At 40.0% G+C, this 24,421-nt stretch overlaps 1 protein-coding gene and 1 long non-coding RNA gene across 7 annotated transcripts in view; one reads left to right on the forward strand and one right to left on the reverse strand.

Annotated features, from left to right (window-relative positions):
- The window catches only part of LOC105490699 (fibrillin 1), a 237,062-nt gene that overhangs the window by 168,185 nt on the left and 44,456 nt on the right, over window positions 1-24,421 (forward strand). For both annotated transcript variants that reach the window (XM_011756581.2, XM_011756573.2), the window contains exons 33-44: window positions 3,456-3,578; window positions 3,729-3,851; window positions 5,441-5,566; window positions 7,431-7,553; window positions 9,302-9,424; window positions 9,734-9,898; window positions 11,990-12,058; window positions 12,155-12,280; window positions 13,880-14,002; window positions 14,664-14,822; window positions 17,585-17,656; window positions 21,174-21,299. In XM_011756581.2, coding sequence (XP_011754883.2) covers window positions 3,456-3,578; window positions 3,729-3,851; window positions 5,441-5,566; window positions 7,431-7,553; window positions 9,302-9,424; window positions 9,734-9,898; window positions 11,990-12,058; window positions 12,155-12,280; window positions 13,880-14,002; window positions 14,664-14,822; window positions 17,585-17,656; window positions 21,174-21,299 — 1,458 coding nt within the window. The remainder of the gene's footprint in view (window positions 1-3,455; window positions 3,579-3,728; window positions 3,852-5,440; window positions 5,567-7,430; window positions 7,554-9,301; window positions 9,425-9,733; window positions 9,899-11,989; window positions 12,059-12,154; window positions 12,281-13,879; window positions 14,003-14,663; window positions 14,823-17,584; window positions 17,657-21,173; window positions 21,300-24,421) is intronic.
- Window positions 1-24,421, reverse strand: part of LOC139355439 (uncharacterized) — a 50,586-nt gene that overhangs the window by 10,872 nt on the left and 15,293 nt on the right. For 3 of the 5 annotated variants that reach the window (XR_011606065.1, XR_011606064.1, XR_011606066.1), the window contains 4 exons: window positions 21,118-21,270; window positions 4,653-4,747; window positions 3,803-3,984; window positions 2,414-2,495 (listed from right to left, as the gene is read on the reverse strand). This is a non-coding gene — a long non-coding RNA (uncharacterized lncRNA). The remainder of the gene's footprint in view (window positions 1-2,413; window positions 2,496-3,802; window positions 3,985-4,652; window positions 4,748-21,117; window positions 21,271-24,421) is intronic. The other 2 variants (XR_011606068.1, XR_011606067.1) reach the window with 2 other exon arrangements.

The following is a 24,421-nucleotide window of genomic DNA, read 5'->3' on the forward strand; positions in this document are numbered from 1 at the left end:
CTCTGGGCTCCATTACAGTTTTGTCTGAATATTTCAGCTCCCTGTCATTACTGAGTGTTTCCATTTTAACAAATAAACATGTTTTTTCCCCCAATCACTTTAGCAATGTTCAGAATCCACCCACTGACTTACATTCCCAGCCCACACAGATGCTAAGGGTTTCTTTTTACTCCTTAAGCTTTGTTCAGACCGTGGGTATTGCCAAGGGGGAAAGTTCCATTTAATGGAGAGAGAACACATTTGCTTGAAACGTAGAACACAGCTTTTCTATCCTTGGCTTAAGTGGGCTGGATTACAATTTTTCTGTGACCCAATGTAAGGCGTCTGCTGCCTGTTCTACATAATTAAGGCCCTGCTAGGTGTCATCTTTGATGGGTGGTCCTGGCTTTCACAGGCTAATTTTAAGACCCTGCCTCCCATCACGTGCTTACTTAGTTCATGAATAAAGCAAGCATACCATTAAGTGGAATTAAATCAGACTTGTTTTCAGTTAAAATAGCAGGATTTCTGGGTAATTCTCTATTGGAAACTAGCCGGTTCCTTTCACAAAAGAAATGTCTCTGGTGGGTCTTGGTCCATAGGAGAGAATCATATATTTCAGCCACCAACAGTCAGTGAGAATTTGTGTTCATTTCCTTCCAGTTTCTTATCACTGCTAATTTTCCTTCACTGGTTGTCAGCCTTTGAAAATTCCATGGGTGTTCAGTTAATAGTGTTGGCTCAAATTTGGATCCAAATTAAGAAATCCAAGTAGCCTTCACGTTTGGCCTCTCCATTCATGGTAACGCCCTCTTCCTCAATGCCTAATCAAGGAGTTTCTGCAGTGCACAGCTCTGCCAGGTTAGAATCCAGGAGACGGATGCCCAGATGGCGGGGAAGGCAGGTGTTTGTGTGGGTGATACAGCCTCTCCCTGTGTGACTGTAAGAGGAGGCCACAGCAGCCCCGAGCACAAGCCCGTACTTGGATATCAGACTTGCATGGGACATACGCAGAGCCTGTGAGCAGGATCTGCTCACACCGCACCCTTACCCTTCAAGACAGCCATGCAAGAGGACCTTTGAGTCTTTGTGACAAAGGTTTGGTGAGGTTGAGAAGGTTGTGGTGTCACCTTTAAATTTGAATTTCTTTGCTTTTCTTGGCTTATGCTATTCTTAATTTTCTGTTTGCAGTGAACTTGTGCAGGAAAGAGAACATTTTTACAGAAAGAGAGATTTTTGGCAAACATATACTGTGTTTCCTTCACCTTATTGAAGAGTGTTTCAATACAGCATTTTTGTTTGCTTGTTTTCCTTATGGCTCACTTTCCCCTTCTGTTTGCTTTTATGATGAATTACAGTCCAAGTCTGCCATAGAAACAATTAATGAATAATGGTTTATGCATACATGCACACACACCCACATGCAAAAACTTTTTATTTGGAGATGCTTTTATACTTTATGACCGCTTGAAGTCTCTCCAATTGTTACATACTGGGAGTGTAAAGCATTGAGATAATAACTTATACAAATATTCACAAAATGGAGAATTGAATATTGGCCTCTGAGTTACTCTCTCCTATTACCCGAAAGCCCATGATACACAGCCTCTTGTAAATATAGTTTCTTTTCACCTTGAAAACATTGCCATAAAACTGAAAACACTTTCTTAAATTATAAATTTCTGTTAGCATATTATTGATGATTTTTAAAAGAGACTGTCCTTTAAAAAGAAATGATCATTTTCTTAATTGCAAGATTAAACATGGAAGGTAAAAAGCCATATGAAAATAATAATCATAAAATAAGAGTACCTTTGGTCATTAGAAAATTGGAAAGAAAAAGATAACAGAATTACTAGATTAATAGGTTGTGGTCATCTCTGAAAATTATGCTTAGTAGAAGATATTAGTGAGTATTTCTATAAGTCACTTAATATTCACCAATATTTTGGGAACTCCATAAAGCAAGGCTTAGAATAAAATCCTGATATGACTAAAGAAATGAGCTCTGCCAGGCGCAATGGCTCACACTTGTAATCCCTGCACTTTGGGAGGCCAAGGTGGGCGGATCACCTGAGGTTAGGAGTTCAAGACCAGCCTGACCAACATGGTGAAAACCCATCTCTACTAAAAATAAAAAAATAAAAAAAATAGCCGGCGTGGTGGCAGGCGCCTGTAATTCCAGCTACTAGGGAGGCTGAGCCAGGAGAATTGCTTAAACCCAGGAGCTGGAGGTTGCAGTGAACCAAGATCATACCATTGCACTACAGCCTGGGTGACAAGAGCAAAACTCCATAAAAGGAAATGAAAGGAAAGGAGAGGGGAGGGGAGAGGAGGGGAGGGGAAGGGAGGGGAGGGAGCATGTTTGCAAACACTTTCAAATCATTTAATTGGGCTTCATAAGTAAACAAAACGGCAAACATGAATTACTTACCCAGTTTCTTTTTCACGCCACTATTCAAGTATTCACTGGAAATTCTTGCAGTGTTTTGTATGGCAAAGTTGTTCTTCTTGACCTAAGATTGGTGTTAGATATTGATTTCCATATAGAGTACCATATTTATGAGTTTTTGTTCTTAGTTAATGACAAAGTTGATTATGAGGGTAACCCATTATAGAATAGGCTCATCTCAGGAAATTTTCACTTAATACTTTATATTCTTTTCTGTAACATATTTATATTAGAGAGTCTATCTTGGCTAAAGTTGACAATGAAATTTTGGAGAATAGAGCATTTTGGAAAATTTGGAGTCTTTTAGTAATGTGACCCTAATCTGGTACTCCTTATATTCTGACAAAATCCCCATTGGATTAACTTGAGTTTTACATGAAATATACAAGAAAGCTAGGCTCTCCGATGTGCTAGGACTCTAAAGCTAGGGAAAAGATGGCTTATATACTGCCTTAAGGAACATTTTCTGCAAATGCTTAAATTAGCAATACCTAAAGTAAAGCTTTTATAGAAATAAAGCATAATTAAATAACTTTTAAATTTAAGAATAAAATATATTTTATATATAGAATATAATGCAAAAATTTTCTAACATGGCAACAGGTTTGTATTTTTTGTCTATACAAGATATGAAAATAATGTGCATCATTACTCCATAGTTCACTTACTAAAAATATTAGCAATAGAAAATATATGGCAAGGAGTATTAAAATCATAGAAAATTAAGCAACTCATTTTTTATGGTCTTCAGCTGTAAAAGGTCACTTTGCAGTGACTGGAAACTCACATTAAAATATGGAAAATAATTACAGTTAATAGCAGCTAGTACAATCATATTGTTATATCTTTATAATTTGAAATTTAAAGCTGTTTAATATATGTAGAGTTTATATATGGATGCAAAACCAATCTATACTATACCATGGGAAGTTTGAAGGCAAGTCAACTTTTGAATATTACTTATTTTAAAAACCAAAAGACATTTGTACTGAGCCTTTTTCTAAATCGCTGCTCATTTTTCCAGACATCAATGAATGTGAAATTGGAGCACACAACTGTGGCAGACATGCTGTGTGTACCAACACAGCAGGAAGCTTCAAATGCAGCTGCAGTCCTGGGTGGATTGGAGATGGCATTAAGTGCACTGGTGAGTAGGAAAGTAACAGAGATTGCTTATCAAGGACTGCATAGATTACACCTATGAAAATATTAATTCTGTAAAGTTATTTTAATTTGTGTATCATTGGTTTTAAATGCCACACTTTCTGTTAATAACGATATAACCCTTTTCCATAAGATCTGGACGAATGTTCCAATGGAACCCATATGTGCAGCCAGCATGCAGACTGCAAGAATACTATGGGATCTTACCGCTGTCTGTGCAAGGAAGGATACACAGGCGACGGCTTCACTTGTACAGGTGTGTTCACGCTAGAAACAAACGTGTCGACACTAGTCAGAGAAGCAAGGCATTCCACATTTCACAGGCTAGCAATTCTTTTTTGAAGACTAGGCCACTTAATAGAAAAGATTCATCATTTGACACTAGAGCTCTGTGGGGGAAAAAAAAAAAATTGGAACCAGGTCAATTAGTTAGGGAGACCTCAAAAGCTTCTCGATAGATACATGGATGGATGGATGGATGGATAGATAGATAGATAGATAGATAGATAGATAGATAGATAGATAGATGTTTAGGTGCCATTATCACATCATTTACAGTGATCTGTGCTCTAATACAAAATGATACCAAAAAAGTCATACCATTCTCCACCTCAAGTCAGCTAGGCCTTATAATATTTACAGTTGGCATATATATCATTATATAGCTGTATATAATGATGTCCTTAATTTAAACAAATCATACTTCTTTTTATATGCCTGGCCTTTATGTTTTTTGCCTATTTCTCATCAACGACTTCCTTTCTGTAACAACACAGAAAGGAAGGAAGGAAGCTATATAAGGAGAAGGGGTTAGATGTTCTAGATTAGAAGAACAGTATATATTTTTCTCCAACAGGCCATCATCATCATCATCATCATCAACATTCCATATTGGTATAAGTAAAAATTTCAAACCTGCTATGGAATTCATTCACTTCTGGTTTTGCAATAATATATGAATGAAATTTTCTTTTTGGCTCTAATTAACATAAACTGCTATACGCATTTAAACATACATGATTAGACTTGTCATTACATAAATTATACGTATACTTACATGTGCATGTATTTACAGACAGCACTTTTTATATCAGAGCTCTGGAGTTAAATAAAATAGTAAGATCCATTGGCCATTAGGTCGTGTAGCTGTTCCTATAATTTAAAGCATTAATTTATCCTGAGCACTTTGTTCATAAAAAGTCATTTAAGCACAATAGAGGCTAAGGCCCATTAAGTGATTTACCTGGAATTTTTTTTTTTTAATTCACTGAAAGTTTTATCTCAGAGGAAATCATTTTTGCCTAACTTATTGATGTTTTGTCATCAAAAACCTCCCATCATTTTGAGAACCTATTCAAATTCCATGTATTAGACATGCGTGGTTTATGTGTTTGATATTTAAATGCCTGTGATTATCAAGAAAACTAGGTAGAGATTAAGCAGATGAAATTTTTCTTCTCCCCTATGGTTGCCATTCTTTTGCACTTTTGGTGCCCATCTAAGCTAAGCCTGAAACTTGAGAAATAGACACAAACATGATGTGTCATTTCCCGTCATGGGTGTGCCCTCCATGCGGATGACCCTTCTTGAACAGGCCTTGGTTTGCATGATTCCTTCGGCTTATTCATTTTACCTCATTCAGGGTAAATCATTATTCAGGATTCTGAATCAGCCCCATGTAAATTGCATATTCAAGATTAGCCTTCCAAAGAGAAAAATAAATGACTTTAAATGTGTCACATTGAAGTTATGCCAAAACATTGCCACACTGGAAAGTTGTTAGACCTGAGGAATTCGAAAGCCCCTAACCGAGGAAGAGTAACGTGTGTTTCTTTCCGGCTGTAGACCTTGATGAGTGCTCTGAGAATCTGAATCTCTGTGGCAACGGCCAGTGCCTCAATGCCCCGGGAGGATACCGCTGTGAATGTGACATGGGCTTCGTGCCCAGTGCTGACGGGAAAGCCTGTGAAGGTAACTGATGGGGAAGCCGCTGGGAGCCTTGTCGGGCTTGATGAGATTAGGTTATTTAAACATTCCTGATGCTTCTTTTTTTTTTTTTTTTTTTTTTTTTTTTTTAACTGAGGTGTGTTTTAGCTTCATGTCTAAGCTGGTCAGTTCAGTTTGTAGAGGGGTTAGGTTTCCAGCTGACCATTTCTCTTGGTGCATAGAAAACCTCAGCCTGGCCACAAGCTGTACATCCAGCCTTGGCCGCATGGTCTGCAAGGGTATACCCATTGGTCAGTGAGGGTAACCAGGTGTGGTTAACTCAGTGCAACCCATTTATCCCTGCCGAGGGAGATGCAACCCATTTATCCCTACCGAGGGAGATGCAACCGATTTATCCCTACTGAGGGGGACACAACCCATTTATCCCTACTGAGGGGGAAAAGAGCTCAAAGTGCAAGTTCCCTGATAATGTCCTGTTTATGGGATTATCACTAAATATGGAAACACAGGTTTTAATCTCCACTGTATTTGGTTTCTAGAAATAAAAGCAGAGCAAATAATCTTGTCCATACATAGAATGGTATGTCTCACATTTGCTCTAAATATCTAACATATATGAACATGGGACAGGTTTGCAAATCTGTTCAATAGGGGACGCTTGGGATACTGCCATATGGCCTGGTATCTCTCAGCTTTAGGCTCTGTCATTCTGATAAGTGTTAGTCAGACAGGAAGAGTCCTGGGAACCTGTTAGCTAAGGCTGGATCCCATTAGGAAACACAAGATTCTTCCGTTTACCCACGTTTGTCAAATTTAAGCACATTCTCCTTCATTGAGAAGAAGATTTCAGTAGAAATAAACAAATGATAACGATTGTCAGTAGGAGTTTAAACAAGACCTGATGAATGTATTAGTTAATAGTTGTTCCTTGTTAACAAGACGTGAACTCAAAATCAGTCATTAGCTATGACGTGCATACTCATTCCCTCATGTATTTTTATGTAAATACTTTTCTTTGTTATGGAACCATTGGGTGTTCTTTATACAGTTTATATTAAATATGCGGAGTTTGATATAAAACTCCTTGGAGTCAAGAAACCAGATTATGCTCTTGATCATGTGCCTAATGCCTTGTTTACTTTTGTTACTCCAAATATCCAAGGAAAACAGGTACTGTGCCACCTCTGGTAACATGAATAGTCACAGTGAAAGTTGTGCTTCTCTTATTGCTATAAGGGAAGGTTTTGTTTGTTTGTTTGTTCTTAATATAAATCATGGCTGGCGGAGTGGTCATGGCTATTTAAAGCTAGTCTCAAGCCTGAAAATGTGACTGTGTGTCAACTGCACACGAAGAATGTTAACAGGAGGCAGAGACAGAGGCCTGGAAGAAGCGTGTGCAGTGTTTCAATCTTCATCAACAAAGGCAAACACAAGCCATAGGACTAGGGACACTGGAGATTATGCAACTAATTGTGACAGTTCCCCAAAAGACATTGTGGCTTGTGAAATTTTAATTCACAACAAAAACAATGACTAGATAGATAGATTTAAAAAAACACACACACAAATCTAGTGTAAGGTGGCTTGCTTGGCTCTTACTTTACGGAACTGATGTGGACCTACGGGGAAAACTACAAATGAGATACGTATCTGTAAAATACTCAGCCTGCTGCTTGGCATGTAATAGGGACTGAGGAAAAGTAACCTCTCACCTACGAGACTTCCCTGTGTATGACAAATCATCTAAAAGTCTATAGGAGAAGTGCCCAGATTTGTGTTAGGTAGTCTGCATTTTCTTAATATTTACATTAGTTGCCTAATGATATTTGGCAGGTGTTTTTAGAAAAATATAAATTAACTGCTTTGCTTTTTTTCTCCCTCCCCCAAGATATTGATGAGTGCTCCCTTCCAAACATCTGTGTCTTTGGAACTTGCCACAACCTCCCAGGCCTGTTCCGCTGTGAGTGTGAGATAGGCTACGAACTGGACAGAAGCGGCGGGAACTGCACAGGTAAGACCTCTGCTCGCATCAAAATCGGCTCCCTGGTGTCCCGGGGGACCCAGCTAGTGGAGCCTCCCTGGGGCTACACAAGGGCCATCACAGAGGACAAGAAAATCTAGGGGGAAGTAGTAAGAATCACAGATACATTTTCTCACACCTGACTGAGAGGTGATTGGAGGTGGAACTGGAACCGATTGGAGGTGAGGATCCGGAGGGAAGAGTCGAAGACAATTGAAGGAGCAGAGTTTGTAGCCTTGAAATTGAGTTTGTGGCTACAAAGGAATGTTCTAGGGGTGCTCCAGCTGTGTAGCTTCCCAGCCATTTCCTTTTCTACTTGGGTACATTGTCGGAGAGTTTCCTTTTGGAGGCCATGCCCTAGGATCACGGGTTTTCTCCTTGTACTTTGTCGTTGCAATACCCACCCCACTCCTTCCTCCCCCTGCCCTGCGCGTGCTCACCAGAGTACCTGGTACACAGAGCTCAGCCACCTATCTCTAGTGTATAAATCATTTTCTTGTTGAGCCAGGGACTCTCAGGGAACATTATAAAAAGCTTTGAAAAACTGGAGGCACCAGCAGACTGCCACTCGGTTCTCTTTGGCATTAAGAATTTGAAAGCCATTTGCATTTCCCCTTCCTAATTCACCCCTCTGTTCGAGGATACTGAAGAAACAACTTATGTTCTGTATGAGTTCAAATTTCAGGAAAAAATCTGGTCTTTTCAACCACCTAAACAAACCATGACTCAGGGGCTCTCCATATCATGACCACCACTACCACCCTGCAAATGCTCTGGATGGAGTATTCTTCTCCAGCCACACATTCCTCCCTTGGTTTTCCTTAAAACTATGATGAGACCAGGCTGGGTCTCTTGCATGCCTCAGGAAGTCCCCTCTCCGTGGCCTGTCCCCTCTCCTGTGTGCCCCAGATCACTATCAACATCGTTCTGTCTAATCTCATTTATGTTACTCTGGCCCTGTCCATCCAAATTCACATGCAATTTGAACAAAAAAATCTTCTGCAGCACAACCCACAGGAGGGTTGCCAGATCCAAGGGGAGGACCAAGGCAAAGGTGTCGTCCTTCTTCTCCAGTCCCTCCTCACAGAAGCCGTTCGTCTATTCTTGAGTATTTCACGAGTGTTCAAAACAGACAAAAGGAATCGTACAGAGTGGAATTTGCCAAAACCCATGTCCTAAATATCTGGAATTCTGTACATATTTTTGGAATAGAAACTGAAAGGGAAATACTCAACTCAGCGTGGATGATGGGAGAGAGACTCCTTGCCGACCTCAGGGAACACGCTAAGCCTCACGTGTGTGTCAGGGGAAGCAGGGAGAGTTGCCCTTCTGAGGGGTTCCTGGGACATCTTGCTCTAATTTGATGAAATAACAAGCCACATATACTCAATATATTTTCTTAAAAACGGCGTCTGAATTTTTGTTCAACCCAGATCACAGCAGTGTTTTGCCTTCAGTTACCTTGACTGGAATATTTTTCCTAGTTCCAAAGTTATATTTTATCCTCATGACAAATTTGAATGGTAAATGTGTTCCGGGGGAGGACAACCAAAGACTATACCATATTTCCTTCCTGAGGGGTTCTATTTCTGAAGTGGAAGACTGCATTTCTAGATGCAGTTATAACTAGTAGCTTTAAAATTCTTGTTTGGAGCTGTAGATTGGGCCCTGTTCTTTTATGGCGCTATCTGCCTACACTGGCTCAGGTGCTAACTCCACTGCTCGCTGTTCGGTTTTAGATGTTAATGAATGCCTGGATCCAACCACGTGCATCAGTGGAAACTGTGTCAACACTCCAGGCAGCTATACCTGTGACTGCCCACCTGATTTCGAACTGAACCCAACTCGAGTTGGCTGTGTTGGTAAGACCTTAAAAACTTTTCAGAGAAGCAAGCATACTGTGTATTATTTTGAAAACAGCACCAAACATTCCATTCTCAAAGTTTGCAAAATGAATGATACAGAAATTTAAACGTTTCCTATCTCTGCTTTGTGTTCAGATATCTTTTCCATAGGGAAGATTCTCGGTAGTGTATAATGTTCATGGGCACTTTTTAATTTCTCAGTAAAAGTAAATTATGGTGTTTGGACAGTTCCTGAAATGGGTTTGAATTTTCAACCCCAGTAGAAAGATTCTGCCTGATGCTTTTGTGTTTGTGTACGGTAAATAGACACCCGCTCTGGAAATTGCTATTTGGATATTCGACCTCGAGGAGACAATGGAGATACAGCCTGCAGCAATGAAATTGGAGTTGGTGTTTCTAAAGCTTCCTGCTGCTGTTCTCTGGGGAAAGCCTGGGGTACTCCTTGTGAGATGTGCCCTGCTGTGAACACATGTAAGTGGACGGCCTCCTATTTATTATTATTTCAACCCCAGCCAGTTCTCCTTTCTAGATCAGAAGGTAAACCTTTTCTACTCTTAGATCAGAGAAGAAAGATAAGTCCTCTCAGCCCTGTAGAGGGGACCTTGTTCCCAGTTAGAGAGTCAGAAAATATTCCTGGTTGGCTCCCACCAAAAGATCAGGTAGGGCAGGTAACATCTCACTTCTGTGTAAGTGAAAAGCAGATAGCATTACTTTAAAGATTTTCCAGATTCGGTTACTTACACCATGTTGCTTATTACCTTCCAGGGACACATTGATTATCTCTCCTCCTCTCATCTGTTGACTAGTTTTGAAAGCTCTAGGCCAGACTCAGTGTCCCTGGGTTTGAAGAGAAGCAATTAGAAGCAACTACAAAATGGAAAATTATTCCTTTCTTATGGTGTGGCTTGAAAGAAAGCTTTAGCATGTGACTGTAAGGACATACAAACTATGTCTCCTAAAAATATAAAAGGGTTTTCATTTTTCCAAGTGGGTCCTGTATTATGATTCAGAATTAGATGTAGCTTCTTTGGCAAAAGTCAGTGGCTACTGCTTATAGCATATATTGGGATAGGTATGGATTCTTTTTTTGCTGAAGGGTCATGTATTCAGTTCTTCTAAAAATATTTGTTGAGTACCTAGAGTGTGTACTCTGGATGTGCAAAGATGAATTAGACTGGATTCTGCCCTTCAGGAGAATACAGCACAGTCGGCAAATTATGACCTAAACATAAGCGCTATAATTCAAAATAGGCCTCAGAAAGAGAAGAAAGAGGAGACACAGTGCTGTGTTGGTACAAGGAGCACACCTGGTGTGAATTAGGACTCCACTACTTGTCACCCGTGTAACCTCGGGCAAGTTCCTTAGCATTCATAAAATACCTCATAGGATTAAATGAAACCACTCATGCAGAGCACCCAGCACAGGGGTGAGTGCTCAGCTGGCTCCTCCTTCTCCTTCTCTCTTCTCTTCAGAAACAGAGGTCAGTTCTGCTTGGGAGAGGGTGGGGCTTTGTGCGTTTCTTCATTGAGCCTTCAAGAAGATTGTGACATGAAAGAAGAAACTCAAAAAGTGTGAATGATTGCAGAAAGAGGAGAACAAGTAAAAGAGGAGAACTGTTCATTTCATTGGTGTCGAAGGGGGCAAACTAAGATACTTAATTGGGGGAGTCAGCTTTGTAGATTAATAATGAGTAGCAAAACAATAGGTATCCATGCCACACCAGATCTGGACCAGAGTTAGAACTGGAATATATACATATAGACGTATGTACGTATAATTTCAGGAAGCCAGGACAGGGATTAGCAGATCTGGACCGACCATGACATTATGAAAGAACTGATCTTAGATCCTCACTGGGATGATGCAGCAGGTTACAGACATTCTTATTCACATGGCCTGTACATATCACCGTGCTGGTGCACGGCACTGAAATAAATGGTTCTGGGTAAAAATACTTGGATGAGAGAATGAATGGGGGAAACCCAAGGACACTGTAGAAAGTTGTTTTTGGAAACCAGGAGAATCAATATTGCTACCCATAGAAACGGAGGCACAAGAAAGGTCTCTAGTCATTAAGGAGAGAATTGGGATGGGAATCAACAGAGAACAGCTTTTCCTAAGGCTCTATTTGGAAAGGGTTTTGGAAACAAGCCAATTAAGGTTATTAAGGGAAGCTGTAATTCCCAGAAAGTAAGGCTGAACAGAACATAAAAATGAAGATGAAGTTTTTGAGAAAATAAAAAGGGAAAGAAAATCTGTAAAAAGAAACAAGGGATGAATGAAGGTACGGGATAAATGGTCCACACGCACGTTAAGACCAGGGAGTGGTTAGAGATCAAGGACTGAGGGCAGTGGCCTTGCCTTGGGGACTCATAATAAAAACCACTGGAAAATGGGAAGTGTACACAAAGGTGTTACCTTACTTCAGACATGCAGAGTAACAACTAAAGATTCCTGAAAATGAACATTTTCAGTGGGATATGTCAGTATTCCTCTTGAGGATACCATTTCTAAAAACTTTAGATTCAAAAACAACTCAATTTGAATTTTTGTTTCAATAGCCGAGTACAAAATTCTTTGTCCTGGAGGGGAAGGTTTCCGACCAAATCCTATCACCGTTATATTGGAAGGTAATTGTGTTTCCTTTGTCTTAAAGTGCACACAACTTGAATTTCCTTGGGCTTATTTACAATGCTAAAGGAATGCCTTTGTTCTGATTTTGATAGATATTGATGAGTGCCAGGAGCTACCAGGGCTGTGCCAAGGAGGAAAATGTATCAACACCTTTGGGAGTTTCCAGTGCCGCTGTCCAACAGGCTACTACCTGAATGAAGATACACGAGTGTGTGATGGTAAATGGTCCTTGTAGGATGATAAGGTCTTGCAGATATTGAGAACTGACCTGCAAAACCAGAATATGGTTACCAGGAAAACAGAATTTAGCAGTGTAACACAATGGTCTAAACACGAGCATAGCCAGGTAAATATGTCACACGTGGCAATTTGGACTCATGTTATGCAGATGATGTCATTTCTGGTAAGTCCTAAATCTCCCTCTTTTCCTGAGAAAAACAGTATCTTATTCTGCTGGACCATAGTCTCATGTATGCTTACAAAAGAGTTTTCCGTGCTCTTCAGAAAAGCCATTTATTACGAGAGTGGCACAGGTCCCATTTCAGTGCTACTTCTCTATTTGGGGGAGTCCTAGGCCCTCTTCTTTTAATCCTTCACCACTTGTCATTGGTGCTCATGTATTCAAATAAGCTTCTCCTAGAAGGCGGCCCTTTGGCTTTATGCTATGAGTGGTGGCCCTTGTTCATTCTGTGTTACTGGAAAGGTGGAGAATATTAACCACTTCTAGGTTTCAGAGCACTTCGGCCATGAGCCATGGTTTTCATCTACATGGAGGAATCACACAACTGTTTAGGAAAAAGACCTCCTTGTGCTCTGCATAAGAAATATTCCCCTGGCTCTTTAAATGTCTTACTAGGTCACCCAGACAAATGGCAACCTCACTGAGTATTAGTTGAACGTCATAGGGTATATGGGACAGCTCTAAGACCCATGGAGTTAACAAAGATTAGAATCAACTCCTTCATTTGGAAGTGGGGAGAGGATGTGAAATATGCTCCATGCTGCCTTACCAATGCAGATTCATGAAGCCAGCTGTTAATGACTTCGGGATACTATATACCCTATCATAGATTTTGTGAACATAAGAAGTGTGCTTGTCTTCCTAAGGGATATTTGATATTTTAATTTCTCTATATTTCTATCTCTGCCTACCTTTGAGGATGTTATAGGTTCACTTATTAGGAGATTCATTATAATATTTGATATGTCTCATGTCAGAAGGCAAGAGTTCCTTTTCTTTTTTGTTTTTGTTTTGTTTTGTTGTTGTTCGTTTTGAGACAGAGTCTTGCTCTGTTGCCCAGGCTGGAGTGCAATGGCATGATCTTGGCTCACTGCAACCTCTGTATCTAGGGTTCAAGCAGTTCTCCTGCCTCAGCCTCCCGAGTAGAGTAGCTGGGACTACAGGTGTGCACCACCACGCCTGGCTAATTTTTGTATTTTTAGTAGAGATGGGGTTTCACCATGTTGGCCAGGCTGGTCTGGAACTCCTGACCTCAAGTGATCCACCTACCTTGGCCTCCCGAAATGCTGGGATTACAGGCGTGAGCCACCATGTCCAGCCAGGAGTTCCCTTTTTTTTTTTTTTTTTTTTTTTTTTGAGACGGAGTCTCCTTTTCTAAAACCTTCTTTCCTCAAAAGGCACACATTTGCACAGAGAGAGGACACGAATGAATGAAATACCTATTTTTGTTATCTTATTTGAAAATACCCTATAGATTTTCTCCTTTATTGTCAACATTCATATTGACATTAAGTATCAGGCCATTCCAAAATGTGAAGTTTTCATATTCACATACCACTTTCTCTTTGGATTCTAGATGTGAATGAATGTGAGACTCCTGGAATCTGTGGTCCAGGGACATGTTACAACACCGTTGGCAACTACACCTGTATCTGTCCTCCAGACTACATGCAAGTGAATGGGGGAAATAATTGCATGGGTAAGTCCAGGCTTTTCTCAGTAATGCATGTTTAGTTCTCATCGACAAAGAGGAAGAGAGCTCACAAGTTCATCACCTTAGGGAGGTGTTACTCATCAGACTGAGTGCTGGCATCCCTTCACTGTCTTGTTAGGAGCCTCTTCCCCTGTAAATCATAACTTGGCATTTTTTCACCACCACGGGTGGGTGGTTGGGAGTTTTCTCTAAAATGTAATGTTGGAAAATCCCAAACAACAGTTAATAGTACTTCTTTTGTTTGACTTTTGGGTGTATCTTTGTACAATTATATTTACAGCACTGACCTACAGTATTAAAACATCATAAGTCGAAAATGAGAAACTTACTGCCAAATGGCAGTAGAGAATTGTTACTAGGAGACTGGGCAGAGAGTCATTTGAAGTTTATTAATGCTACAGCTACATAATGACTTAGTTCTGTGGCATGAAATATCAGGGAATATACTTCTGAAATTCTTTTTCTTGTAGCAGCGTAGGTAGCTAGAACGTTGTGTAAGAGTAAGTTTTTTGTGCCCTTATCAAAGTCAAGCTGCAATACAACTCAAATGAAACTTGCTTGTTGAGTATCCACTTAGAAATTTGTTGTGATTTCCCACATGGCATCACCAACCCTCCAATCCTTTTTTTTTTAACCTCCCTTCTAGATATGAGAAGAAGTTTGTGCTACAGAAACTACTATGCTGACAACCAGACCTGTGATGGAGAACTGTTATTCAACATGACCAAGAAGATGTGCTGCTGTTCCTACAACATTGGCCGGGCCTGGAATAAGCCCTGTGAACAGTGTCCCATCCCAAGTACAGGTGAGTTTTAGTTTCTCCATTATCAAAAATATAGGTTGAAAAGTTACCCATGAATTGTTGGGGAAATCAGTCTTAGTGAAGGAAGCAAAGCATGCATTGTTTATCTTTACAGGGGAAAAAAACTGGCTCATGATTTAAATTCGCAATTGATGCTGATCATTCCAGCCGAACATTGAGTCACAGAATATGTTTTCTAATGTATACCCTAACACATAACCAGACTTGTAAACTCAGCATATCACAAAAATATAAACTATAAACAATGTTCTCATTGTTACTGAATTCTTCATGTAACTAAAAGACTGGAAACATTAGACAAATCAATGTGACAATAAAGGAAACATCATTCCTTGTCTTTCTACTTGTTTAAAGCTAAATTCATTCCAAAAATGATTAAAGGCAGCCTACAAAAATGTAAATGTTAAACAAGAAATAAGCATAAGGCAAATGACAAACAAGAGTAAGAAAGGTAGAGCCAGGAGCAGGACTAACACACAAAATCCAAGCCGGGAATTCCTACTCACTTGCCCTGAAATAAGCAATAACTTTAGCCCCAAACTTTCTAGCAGGTCCTATGAAAAGGGAGACGTGATCAAGTACAAAATTCTCAATGACCATAAAGAAAACTCAAAATGAAAGGAAAGTGCAACTATTCTTGATATTGAGGTCCAAGATAAATTTCTTCTTATATTCTCATAGAGAAAGAAACTAAATAATGTTATTTGTCTTCAAAAAAGGGAGGGGGGCTAAATTGCATCCTTTGAGGAAATGAAGACATTAGTATACTGTTCTTATATCATATGGTATACACTATGCATTATGTATATGATGATGACATCATTTGCCAAGATTATAATTTGGGTGAATTGAAATTATCATGCCAGGAATTGATTAGGGTATTCTGTAAAGGGAATCCTACCCCATTGTCCACAGTGATATATAAAATATTAAATCTGTTGTTTGGCACTACCTGACCTTGTATGCAGCAGAAAATTCTTTTTTAGTAAAATGTATTATTCCATCCATTGTTTACTCCAGAAATAATATAATAACCACCACTTAGAATTCTGATTTACCTCTACCCTGCAAAATGTTTCTAGACCAGGGCTTGGCAAAATACACCCAATGGACCAAATCCATCCCAGCATCTACTTTTGAATGGCCTGCAAGCTAAGAAGGATGTCTACACTTTAAATGGTTGGAAAAAAAACAGGAGAAGAGTATTTCATAATATGAAAGTTACATGAACTTCAGGTTTTGTTGCCCATAAATAAAACTTTATTAGAGCACACTAATTTATTTCTGTATTGTCTACTGCTGCTTTCATGGCAGCATTAAATAGTTTTGACTGACTGTACAGCCTGCAAAGCCTAAGATATTTTACTCTATGTCCTTTTATTAAAAAGTTTGCTGACCCTTGATCTTGAGCAATGGTCTTTACAACTTTAGATGATACTTACCTGTTGGTAAAAAATCTGGAGCTTATACACACCTGGTGTGCATTTATATGTAAAAGTCTACGTGTATAGGTCTATGTATGTGTATATGTATTTGTTTTCAATTATATTGAAAAATGCATTTATTATTTTTCTGAGCTGTTCTAATATAAAGTGTGCACAAAATTAATTTTTTTAAAGATTAGATTTTTCCAAAGATAGAAGTCCTAGTATTTTCTTTTTTATCCTATTGGATTATTGCATATTCCTCTGGAGACCACTTTGGAAACCCTTAATATAGACTAACATTTACTTTTAGAAATGGTTGCCTGAGTTTTTAATATCTACGTACTCTTGTGTAAAATGCAAGATTTCTTCTTGATGTTGGATATTCACCAAATCTGGTCAAGGCTTTTCGTTAACTGTGAAATCTGCACATATTTTAAGAGTCCCTGTAATTTCTTTGGATGACCAATGTCAGCTGGCATTACAGTGTTGGAAGTGAGCACTCATAGATTAAGGAAACAAAACACAAGGAGAATAACATGCTATATTTGGATTAAAATACTTCCAGAAATCTGATACTAATTTTCACTGAGTGTGACCAATAAGGCAGTGGTCATCTGAAGCTTATATTGATACCATACCTTACCAGTTACAGTCATGATCTGGAATTACAAAATCTCATAGTTAGAAGGGACTGCCGATAGAATGTAGTTCATCCTTTATTATCTGTTAAATTTGACTAATTCAAGTGAGAGAAAGACAGAAAAGGAGAGAGGGAGAGGGAGGGAATATGACAGAGCTGTACCAAATGAAATCCAGCTCCAAAAACTGAAAAAAAAAATGGTGAAGGTTGGTTGATTGACCCAAATTAGTCATTAATCAATGTGATGTCAAGAACATGGCTAGATTTGCTATGGTCTCCTATAATCTACTGAGAAAATGGCTTTTGTATGTGTTCCTCAAACCCTAGATCTCTTAATGCAGAGTAGAGAGAGGCACTCTTACCAGTCCCTGAGTTCAGAGCTGAGCAACACCCATATCAAAATCCAAACTCCTACAGGCAAACTCATGTGAATGAGTGGCATGTGATCTGGGGGTCTCTACTTCTCCTTCATTATCACGTCAACATTAGATCATTTTTTTCTTCCATATTGATCTTACAGGCAAGATTATATCTGTAGGAATTTTCAGGTTTACTTTTTATTTTAAATTCTTCAAACTACAGACAAATACCTTTCAAGAATGCTTACAAAGTAATTTTTTTCAGTCTAATTATTGCTCTTTGCTGACTCCTGTCCTCCCATCCCACCTTCATTGCAGATGAGTTTGCTACACTCTGTGGAAGTCAAAGGCCAGGCTTTGTCATCGACATTTACACCGGTTTACCCGTTGGTGAGTCATGACGGCATTGTCAGGACTTTCTGTTTTTGCCTTTGTGTTAGCAAGAGGAGTACACCATTATTTTCTCAGTTCCCATTGTTTTCTTAGAAGAAAAAAAAAAAGTTAAACAATGCCTTTCACTTTATTGAAACACTGATTCTTAGTTTGAAACAAACTGTGCAAACACCCTGTGCAGCTCCACCTAACTGGCAACAGCATTTGTTGTTCGTGATTAAGGGGATTGGAAAACTTTTCCCAAAATGACAATCAAGCATAGTTAAACCAACCTTAGGCATCAGCAAGGGGAGAGATTCTGGGAGTAGGGCCAGTTGACATTTGATTTGACTGTAATTCCCAATCCTTCCTTCCTTCTAAGACCAGGTTAAGTGACTTTTCACACCAATCCTTACATGTAGATTATTTACATAAAGTCCTCTCGTGGATCAATTTTATCTTACATGGAATCTCCTCAGGTCATCTGCTTTGAGAATTTCAGATGTGAAATAAAAATCTTTTCAGCGTGAGGCCCTACCTGGTAAATGAAGCAGAGAACGCAACATTGGTAGAGATGCTTGTGCAAGATTCAGAAGTATTGCACAGCAGTCAGCCAGTGCAGGCAATGCCCTTGTGGTTTAAAACCAAATAACATAAAAGTAGATGGAAAGCTATTACATTCTCTGAGTTTTTCCCTGGTGTGATTTATATGCATCCTTAGATGCCCTCTTAAGTCTGCACAGTTGTGTCTAGTAGCAAACATCACCACTTGCTTTATTCCACCTTATTCATAATAAGTAAACTAAAGTCCACATCAGCCTTTCCAGTGACCTTGTTTAAGAAAACAAGAGTCTGGTCCAGCAATCAGCCTGGCTCCCTTAGTGCCAAATCCATATGGCTCCACAGTCTCGTCCACGTCCAAAGAAACTTCATGGTTTGGAAAGAAAAACTGCTAAATGACATTGGCATGGAACACCTGGCCCCAGCTGCTTTGTTTTTCCCCTTCCCAAAACAGATCTTTTAATCTCCCTAGAATCTGTGATCACAAGATAAGTGGTCTGTAATGGTAATGGTTCTCCACGGACCGACCAGGCGTGTACCCCAGCAAGGCTGCCCTCCAAGGTTGGCAGTAAGCAAAGACTAGAAACAACATTAGCGTTGTCCACTAGGAGAGCTGGAAAGGCTTCAAACTTCATCTAGTCCAAAAGCCTTGCTTCATATTTGAGGAGACAGAGGCCCAAAGAGGGAAAGGGACTCACCCAAGGCCACCCAGCTAATTAATAACAGAGTGGGGACCAGAACACAGTCCTGACTCGTGGCTTAGTTTGCTTCTAGCTCTTGAAAACTGGACATCTGATTTTTAGCTATATGCTTATTGTTACCAAATTCCACCATGACAAAATATTTAGATGACTAAAAAGCTTTGTTTTATTTAAGCTTTATACTCTCCTTTTGGAAGATCTTATGATTGTTGGCATGTGGAGTCCATTCATATAGGGTTAAAACTATAGCATGTTTATTAATCTTGTCTTAAAATATAAACTTCTCTAAGTTGAAGTTCAAATAAAATCCTGACAGGAAAAGAAAATATAATTTTTAGTATATCCTTTTGCTATTTTACACCTAACAATGGCTGGAAATTAGACTCAGCCAGTTATTGTTAAACTTGATAATAATATGTCACTTATATTTAAAACAAATGAATGTGAATATGATGTTTCATGTTCTAACCCACACTGAATGAATGGCATCTGAATTTGTTTTTTGTTTACTTATGATACACAGTTGTGATGTAACTTTACATGGCTTTTTCATGACATGAATGACAAAGGTGTGAAAGATCTAAAGACATAATTGCCTGTATTCAAAATAGCAATGAACCCTTTGAGATTCTAAGCTGTTTCTTTTCATTAAATAGGTCAATTCTGCCTTCACACAGAATCAAACCCTTTTTTTAAAAAGGGTCTAAAATAAATCTATGACATTAAATTTCTCCTTTAAAACAGATGGGTTATAGAGTGTGGTTCTTCTAAAATTGCAGCAGCTCTTGTAGGCTCCATTTCAGTCCATGATCATCTTCTCACAAAGTATGCTAGCAAAGCATGTACCCTGCAAAGGCTCCTGACTACAATAAGTAAACAAAGTATCTCAACAACAGTCATAGAAACTAGTGAATTGGAAGACTTTGGATTGTAGACCAAGGCTTTGCATACCTCCCAGCTGAGGTGTTTCATCAAACCCAGCCAAGGGGCTGGTGGAAGGGCCATCCAGGATAACAAAAGTGTTGATGACAGTTCTGTGAAGATTGTATTAGGGTGATGTAGGAAATCACCCTAATACGATCTTCTTATATGAAAAGGGAGGCGGGGTGGCCTGTTAACTGAGTCCCAGTGTCAAATCCTGACTCTGCCTCTCATTGGCTGCTTGGTCTTGGGCAAGTTATACAGTCTGGCTTGGCCTCACTGGCATCATCTCTTAGTTAGAATAGTCATAGTACCGAGACCATCTCATAGGGTAGCTGTGATAATTCAGCCAATAAATACAGCTTGAATGCTTGAGAAATGTACCAGGCATGCAGCAAATGAGATGCTGTTACTATTAATACTATTACCATTATTATTACTATTACTACTGTTATCCTAGAGGGCACTTCAGTGGTCAGGAGTTCAGAGTGGATAAGACAGAGATGGGACCACTCCAGGCTGGGGACATGGCCAGGCTGGTGAGGTGCCCAAAGTCTCTCTCCATAGCTGGCCAGCCCTGCCTTAGCAGCCTGGGTCCTGGCCATGTTCTCACTCTTGGTTTTGTTTTAGTGCTCACCAACACACTGCCAGACACTTGCTCTTAATTGAACAAATTTGAATTGAGCACTTACTACCTGTCATGTAGAGTGCTAAGGAACCGTAACACAGTGATGGAAAACCAAGCCCAACTCCCAGCCTGAGGAGGCACACAGTCTACTGTGACAGTTCTTCCTCAGTGCTGACCTCGTCTTCATTGTCAGCCCTGGCCTAGCTGACATCCCCACACCTGACTTACCTCCTTTGTAAAGCCACATGAAATAGGAAGGGGGAGTTGAACTGGAATTTGAAAGATCAGAGTTCCATATGACCATGTGCTCCTCTGCGGTTCTTTACCAGCTCACCTCTCCCTTTTCCCTAAATACAGGCACACTTGTGTGGAGAGACTGTTTACCCTTGACTATCCCTTCTATTTTACTCATCTGGTGTACCCACAGTGCCCAGAGGATACAAGGATGCCCTCTACCTGTACAAAATTGACATTCTGAAGCAAAACCCAAAAAATATATTTTAAATCCAGTTAGACTCATATGTCTGGAAAGTGGTTTAGTTACCTCAATTTGCTATTCATTGATGTCCCCTATTGCCATCACCATCACCCCAACACATGCACACACACACACACACACACACACACACACACACACACACACACAAGAACTTTGCATCTTGTCTTACCCTGCACAGGGGTCATGTGCTGTCCTGTCACTCACGAATGACTACTCTGTCTCTAGATATTGATGAGTGCCGGGAGATCCCAGGGGTCTGTGAAAATGGAGTGTGCATCAACATGGTTGGCAGCTTCCGATGTGAATGTCCAGTGGGATTCTTCTATAATGACAAGTTGTTGGTTTGTGAAGGTAAGTGGCATCGTGACTTTATCATATCCAGAAAAGAGCTAACTGATAAGGTACTTAATGATACACACTGGCGAATTTCACAACATTGAAATTTCAGAAATGCATTAAGCTCTAGAAATAGTCAAGGGCATGGTGTGGAACAACATGAAATTTCATGCAAAAAAAAAAAAAATTCACTAACTTCAGTGGAAAAACCAGGAGGCGCATTCCCAGCCCCCTTCCCCCAACACACAGTGTATTAATATTAGACTTCCCAGCTGATATGAAAAAGCTTTGAGTTCCTGGGTGTGTCACCTAGATTGCTTTTGTTTCACATTGCTTGAAAATCAATGAGTGGACAGTCATCCTAGTTGACTCTCAAAATCACTTCTCTTCCAGACAGACGTTGCTACTCCCAAGTGAAAACAAGGTTAATGCAAATATTCTAAATGCATGAGAGAATTCCAAATGGCAAGAACAGCAAATTTGATTTTATATGAAGAATGTTGGCATGCACATGTACTTTTTTCATTTTCAAATTACCTCCTGTTGCCATGTATATGTACTGTGATTCGGAGCATTCCTTATAGCACTTCATATTTTTCCCTACATCTGGGAAAGATAGTTCTGTTACATTTGAGTAAAAGGGACATTACTGGTTATTAAATATACCATGTGCCCAGGATAGTTGGAATAATTTTCTATTTAATACTTACACTTCGGGCCTCTAGCAGAGTTTTTATTCATGTTAGAAAGGGTTATTACCCCTCAGAGCACATATTATAGCACATATGTCAACATTGTAATGTTAAAAAAAAACTTTTTTGTCTAAACTGAAGACAACTTATATACCACAAGTAAAGTTATAGTCCTAACCACATACTTGTTAAGTTCCTCTCACTAGGCTTTCAGTTACTGTGGCCAAGTGGGCACATGTCCCTTACTCTGCCTGCTGTGTGAGTTAGTGGGAATGGGGTGATAGCCATTCCGAGCCTTCCTAAGAAGATAGCCAATTCAGACCTTGGCCTGAGTCCCTGGTCTTTGGGAAGCCATCAAGGATCAGGTACCTGGAGAGGAAGCATGGATGTGGGAGAGGGAACCCACGGCAGATGATCTTACAGTGCTAGAGTTGGCCGCCTCCCTCACAGCCGCACTTTTCCCCGTCTCGAGCATGCTCAGCATGCCTGCCACCTGCCTGTGGCAGTTTCCTCCCCACCCTTCCCCTCAGAGTTCGTTTTGATGATCACTGTACCCAGGTACCTTTTAACCACTTACACTTGCTGAGGCGGCAGCCCTTGGCCAGAACCCATAGACAAGACCACCCATGACCACCAAGGTAACTTAGACCTTGCCAGATGCGTGAGATTAAACACATGCAGCTGTACCAATGCAAGGCATTTTGCTGTCAGGGTAGCATTCTGTGGATATTGAGATAACTAAGTACTCCAACTTCTGATTGCCGTTTCACAGGATATCCGTCTTCAGGGTGAATGTTTAATCCAGGGTCAGCTGCTTCCCAGCATACTCTTAGCTCTTAGAATATGAAAATGAGGTTGAGTGCATACATGCCTCGGCAACGCTGAAATTGGAATGGATTGCAGAGGTGATTTAGGGAGCTTCCATACCTCTGCTCTCACCAAGTAGCCACATTGTCAGATGCCACATCATAGAAGTGCTTGTCTGTGACACTACTCAGTTTCTCCAATGGCACAGTCTGCCCCCTGTGTTTCTATACATCCTGAATTCAGAGCAGGGCAGACTTGGTGAGTGAGGCGGTGCTGGGTCCCTTGTAACCGAAGGCAGGCACAGTCCTACTCCTGGTCTGTTGCCCAGAGAGGCACAATCCACCCGCCTTAGACAGGAACCCCCACTGACTAACTGACAGTCCTGAGGGTTTTCCACCACAGAACCACACCCAAGAGGCATCGGCTGATATATCTGCCACCCCCTTGTAGGAACTTCTTTGGCCGAGCCAACTTCTGTGTAAAAGCCCAGAACTGGTACTAAGGGCCAACCCCCACCTGTTACAGTCCATCCCCTCTACTGGACTTAGTCTGAATTAGATTGTTCTACTGGAGCAGGGAAGAGGGAAACGTATTTTGCCCCATGATATACCATGGACATGTAGTAACTTTTGTGATGCCATGAATTTGAACTATATTAGGTATCTGTTTTTTGTTGTGTTTTGTTTTGTTTTTTAAGTAGACAACCTCCTAAGCAAAGTCAAAGCCCTGGAACACACAATATCCATTATCCAAAATCTTTTCTGTTTTAATGAGAGTTGGTTTTTTTTCAATAGTTTTATGATGATTCCCATGTTAGGTTTTCTTGATTTGACTGCCTTGTGGCAGTAATTTGAGCAGGTGTCTCTACAGCCCTGTACCTCAAAGCACTCTCTACAGACCAGGAGCACCTGCATCAGCTGGGAACTTATTAGAAATTCAGACTCTCAGGCCATTCCGCAGACATGCCAAGTCAGAATCTGCCTTTTAGCAAGATCCTAAGTGATTCATGTGGTCTTTAAGATTTGAGACATTCTGCTCTTGCAGCCTTTCAGACAATAGCAACCTTATTGAATCATAAAATCCAGATCTTTGAGTAAATACAAGGCTTCCTAGGATATTAATCTATACCCATGTCAAGTGCTGGCCCTAGCAGCCAAGTTTCATGACTTTTTTTAGACATGAACATCATTAGAGTCCATATGTGGTCATAAATCAAGCTCTTGCATTTATAAATATTACTGAAGTGGGAAAGTTTGGATAACGGGCTTTCAGTCTTCCTTTCTCAATCTCTCTCTTTTTTTTTTTTAATAGACTTTATTTTCTAGGGCAGCTTTAGGTCCACAGCAATATTGAGAAGAAGGCACAAAGATTTATCATATATTCCCTACCCCTACACATACACAGCCTCCCCTATCATCAGCATCCCCCATCAGAGTGGTGCATTTGTTACAATTGAATCTCCAATGACATCATTATCGCCCAGAGTCCCCTGTGATGATTTACACTTGAGTTCGCTCTTGGTGTTGTACATTCTATGAGTTTGGAAAAATTTATAATGACATGTATCTAGTATTTCATAGCTATTTTTAGAATAATTTCACTGCCCTAAAAATTATCTGTGCTTTGCCTATGTATCCC

This window comes from Macaca nemestrina, chromosome 7 (assembly GCF_043159975.1).
Source record: "Macaca nemestrina isolate mMacNem1 chromosome 7, mMacNem.hap1, whole genome shotgun sequence".
Taxonomy (NCBI): domain Eukaryota; kingdom Metazoa; phylum Chordata; class Mammalia; order Primates; family Cercopithecidae; genus Macaca; species Macaca nemestrina.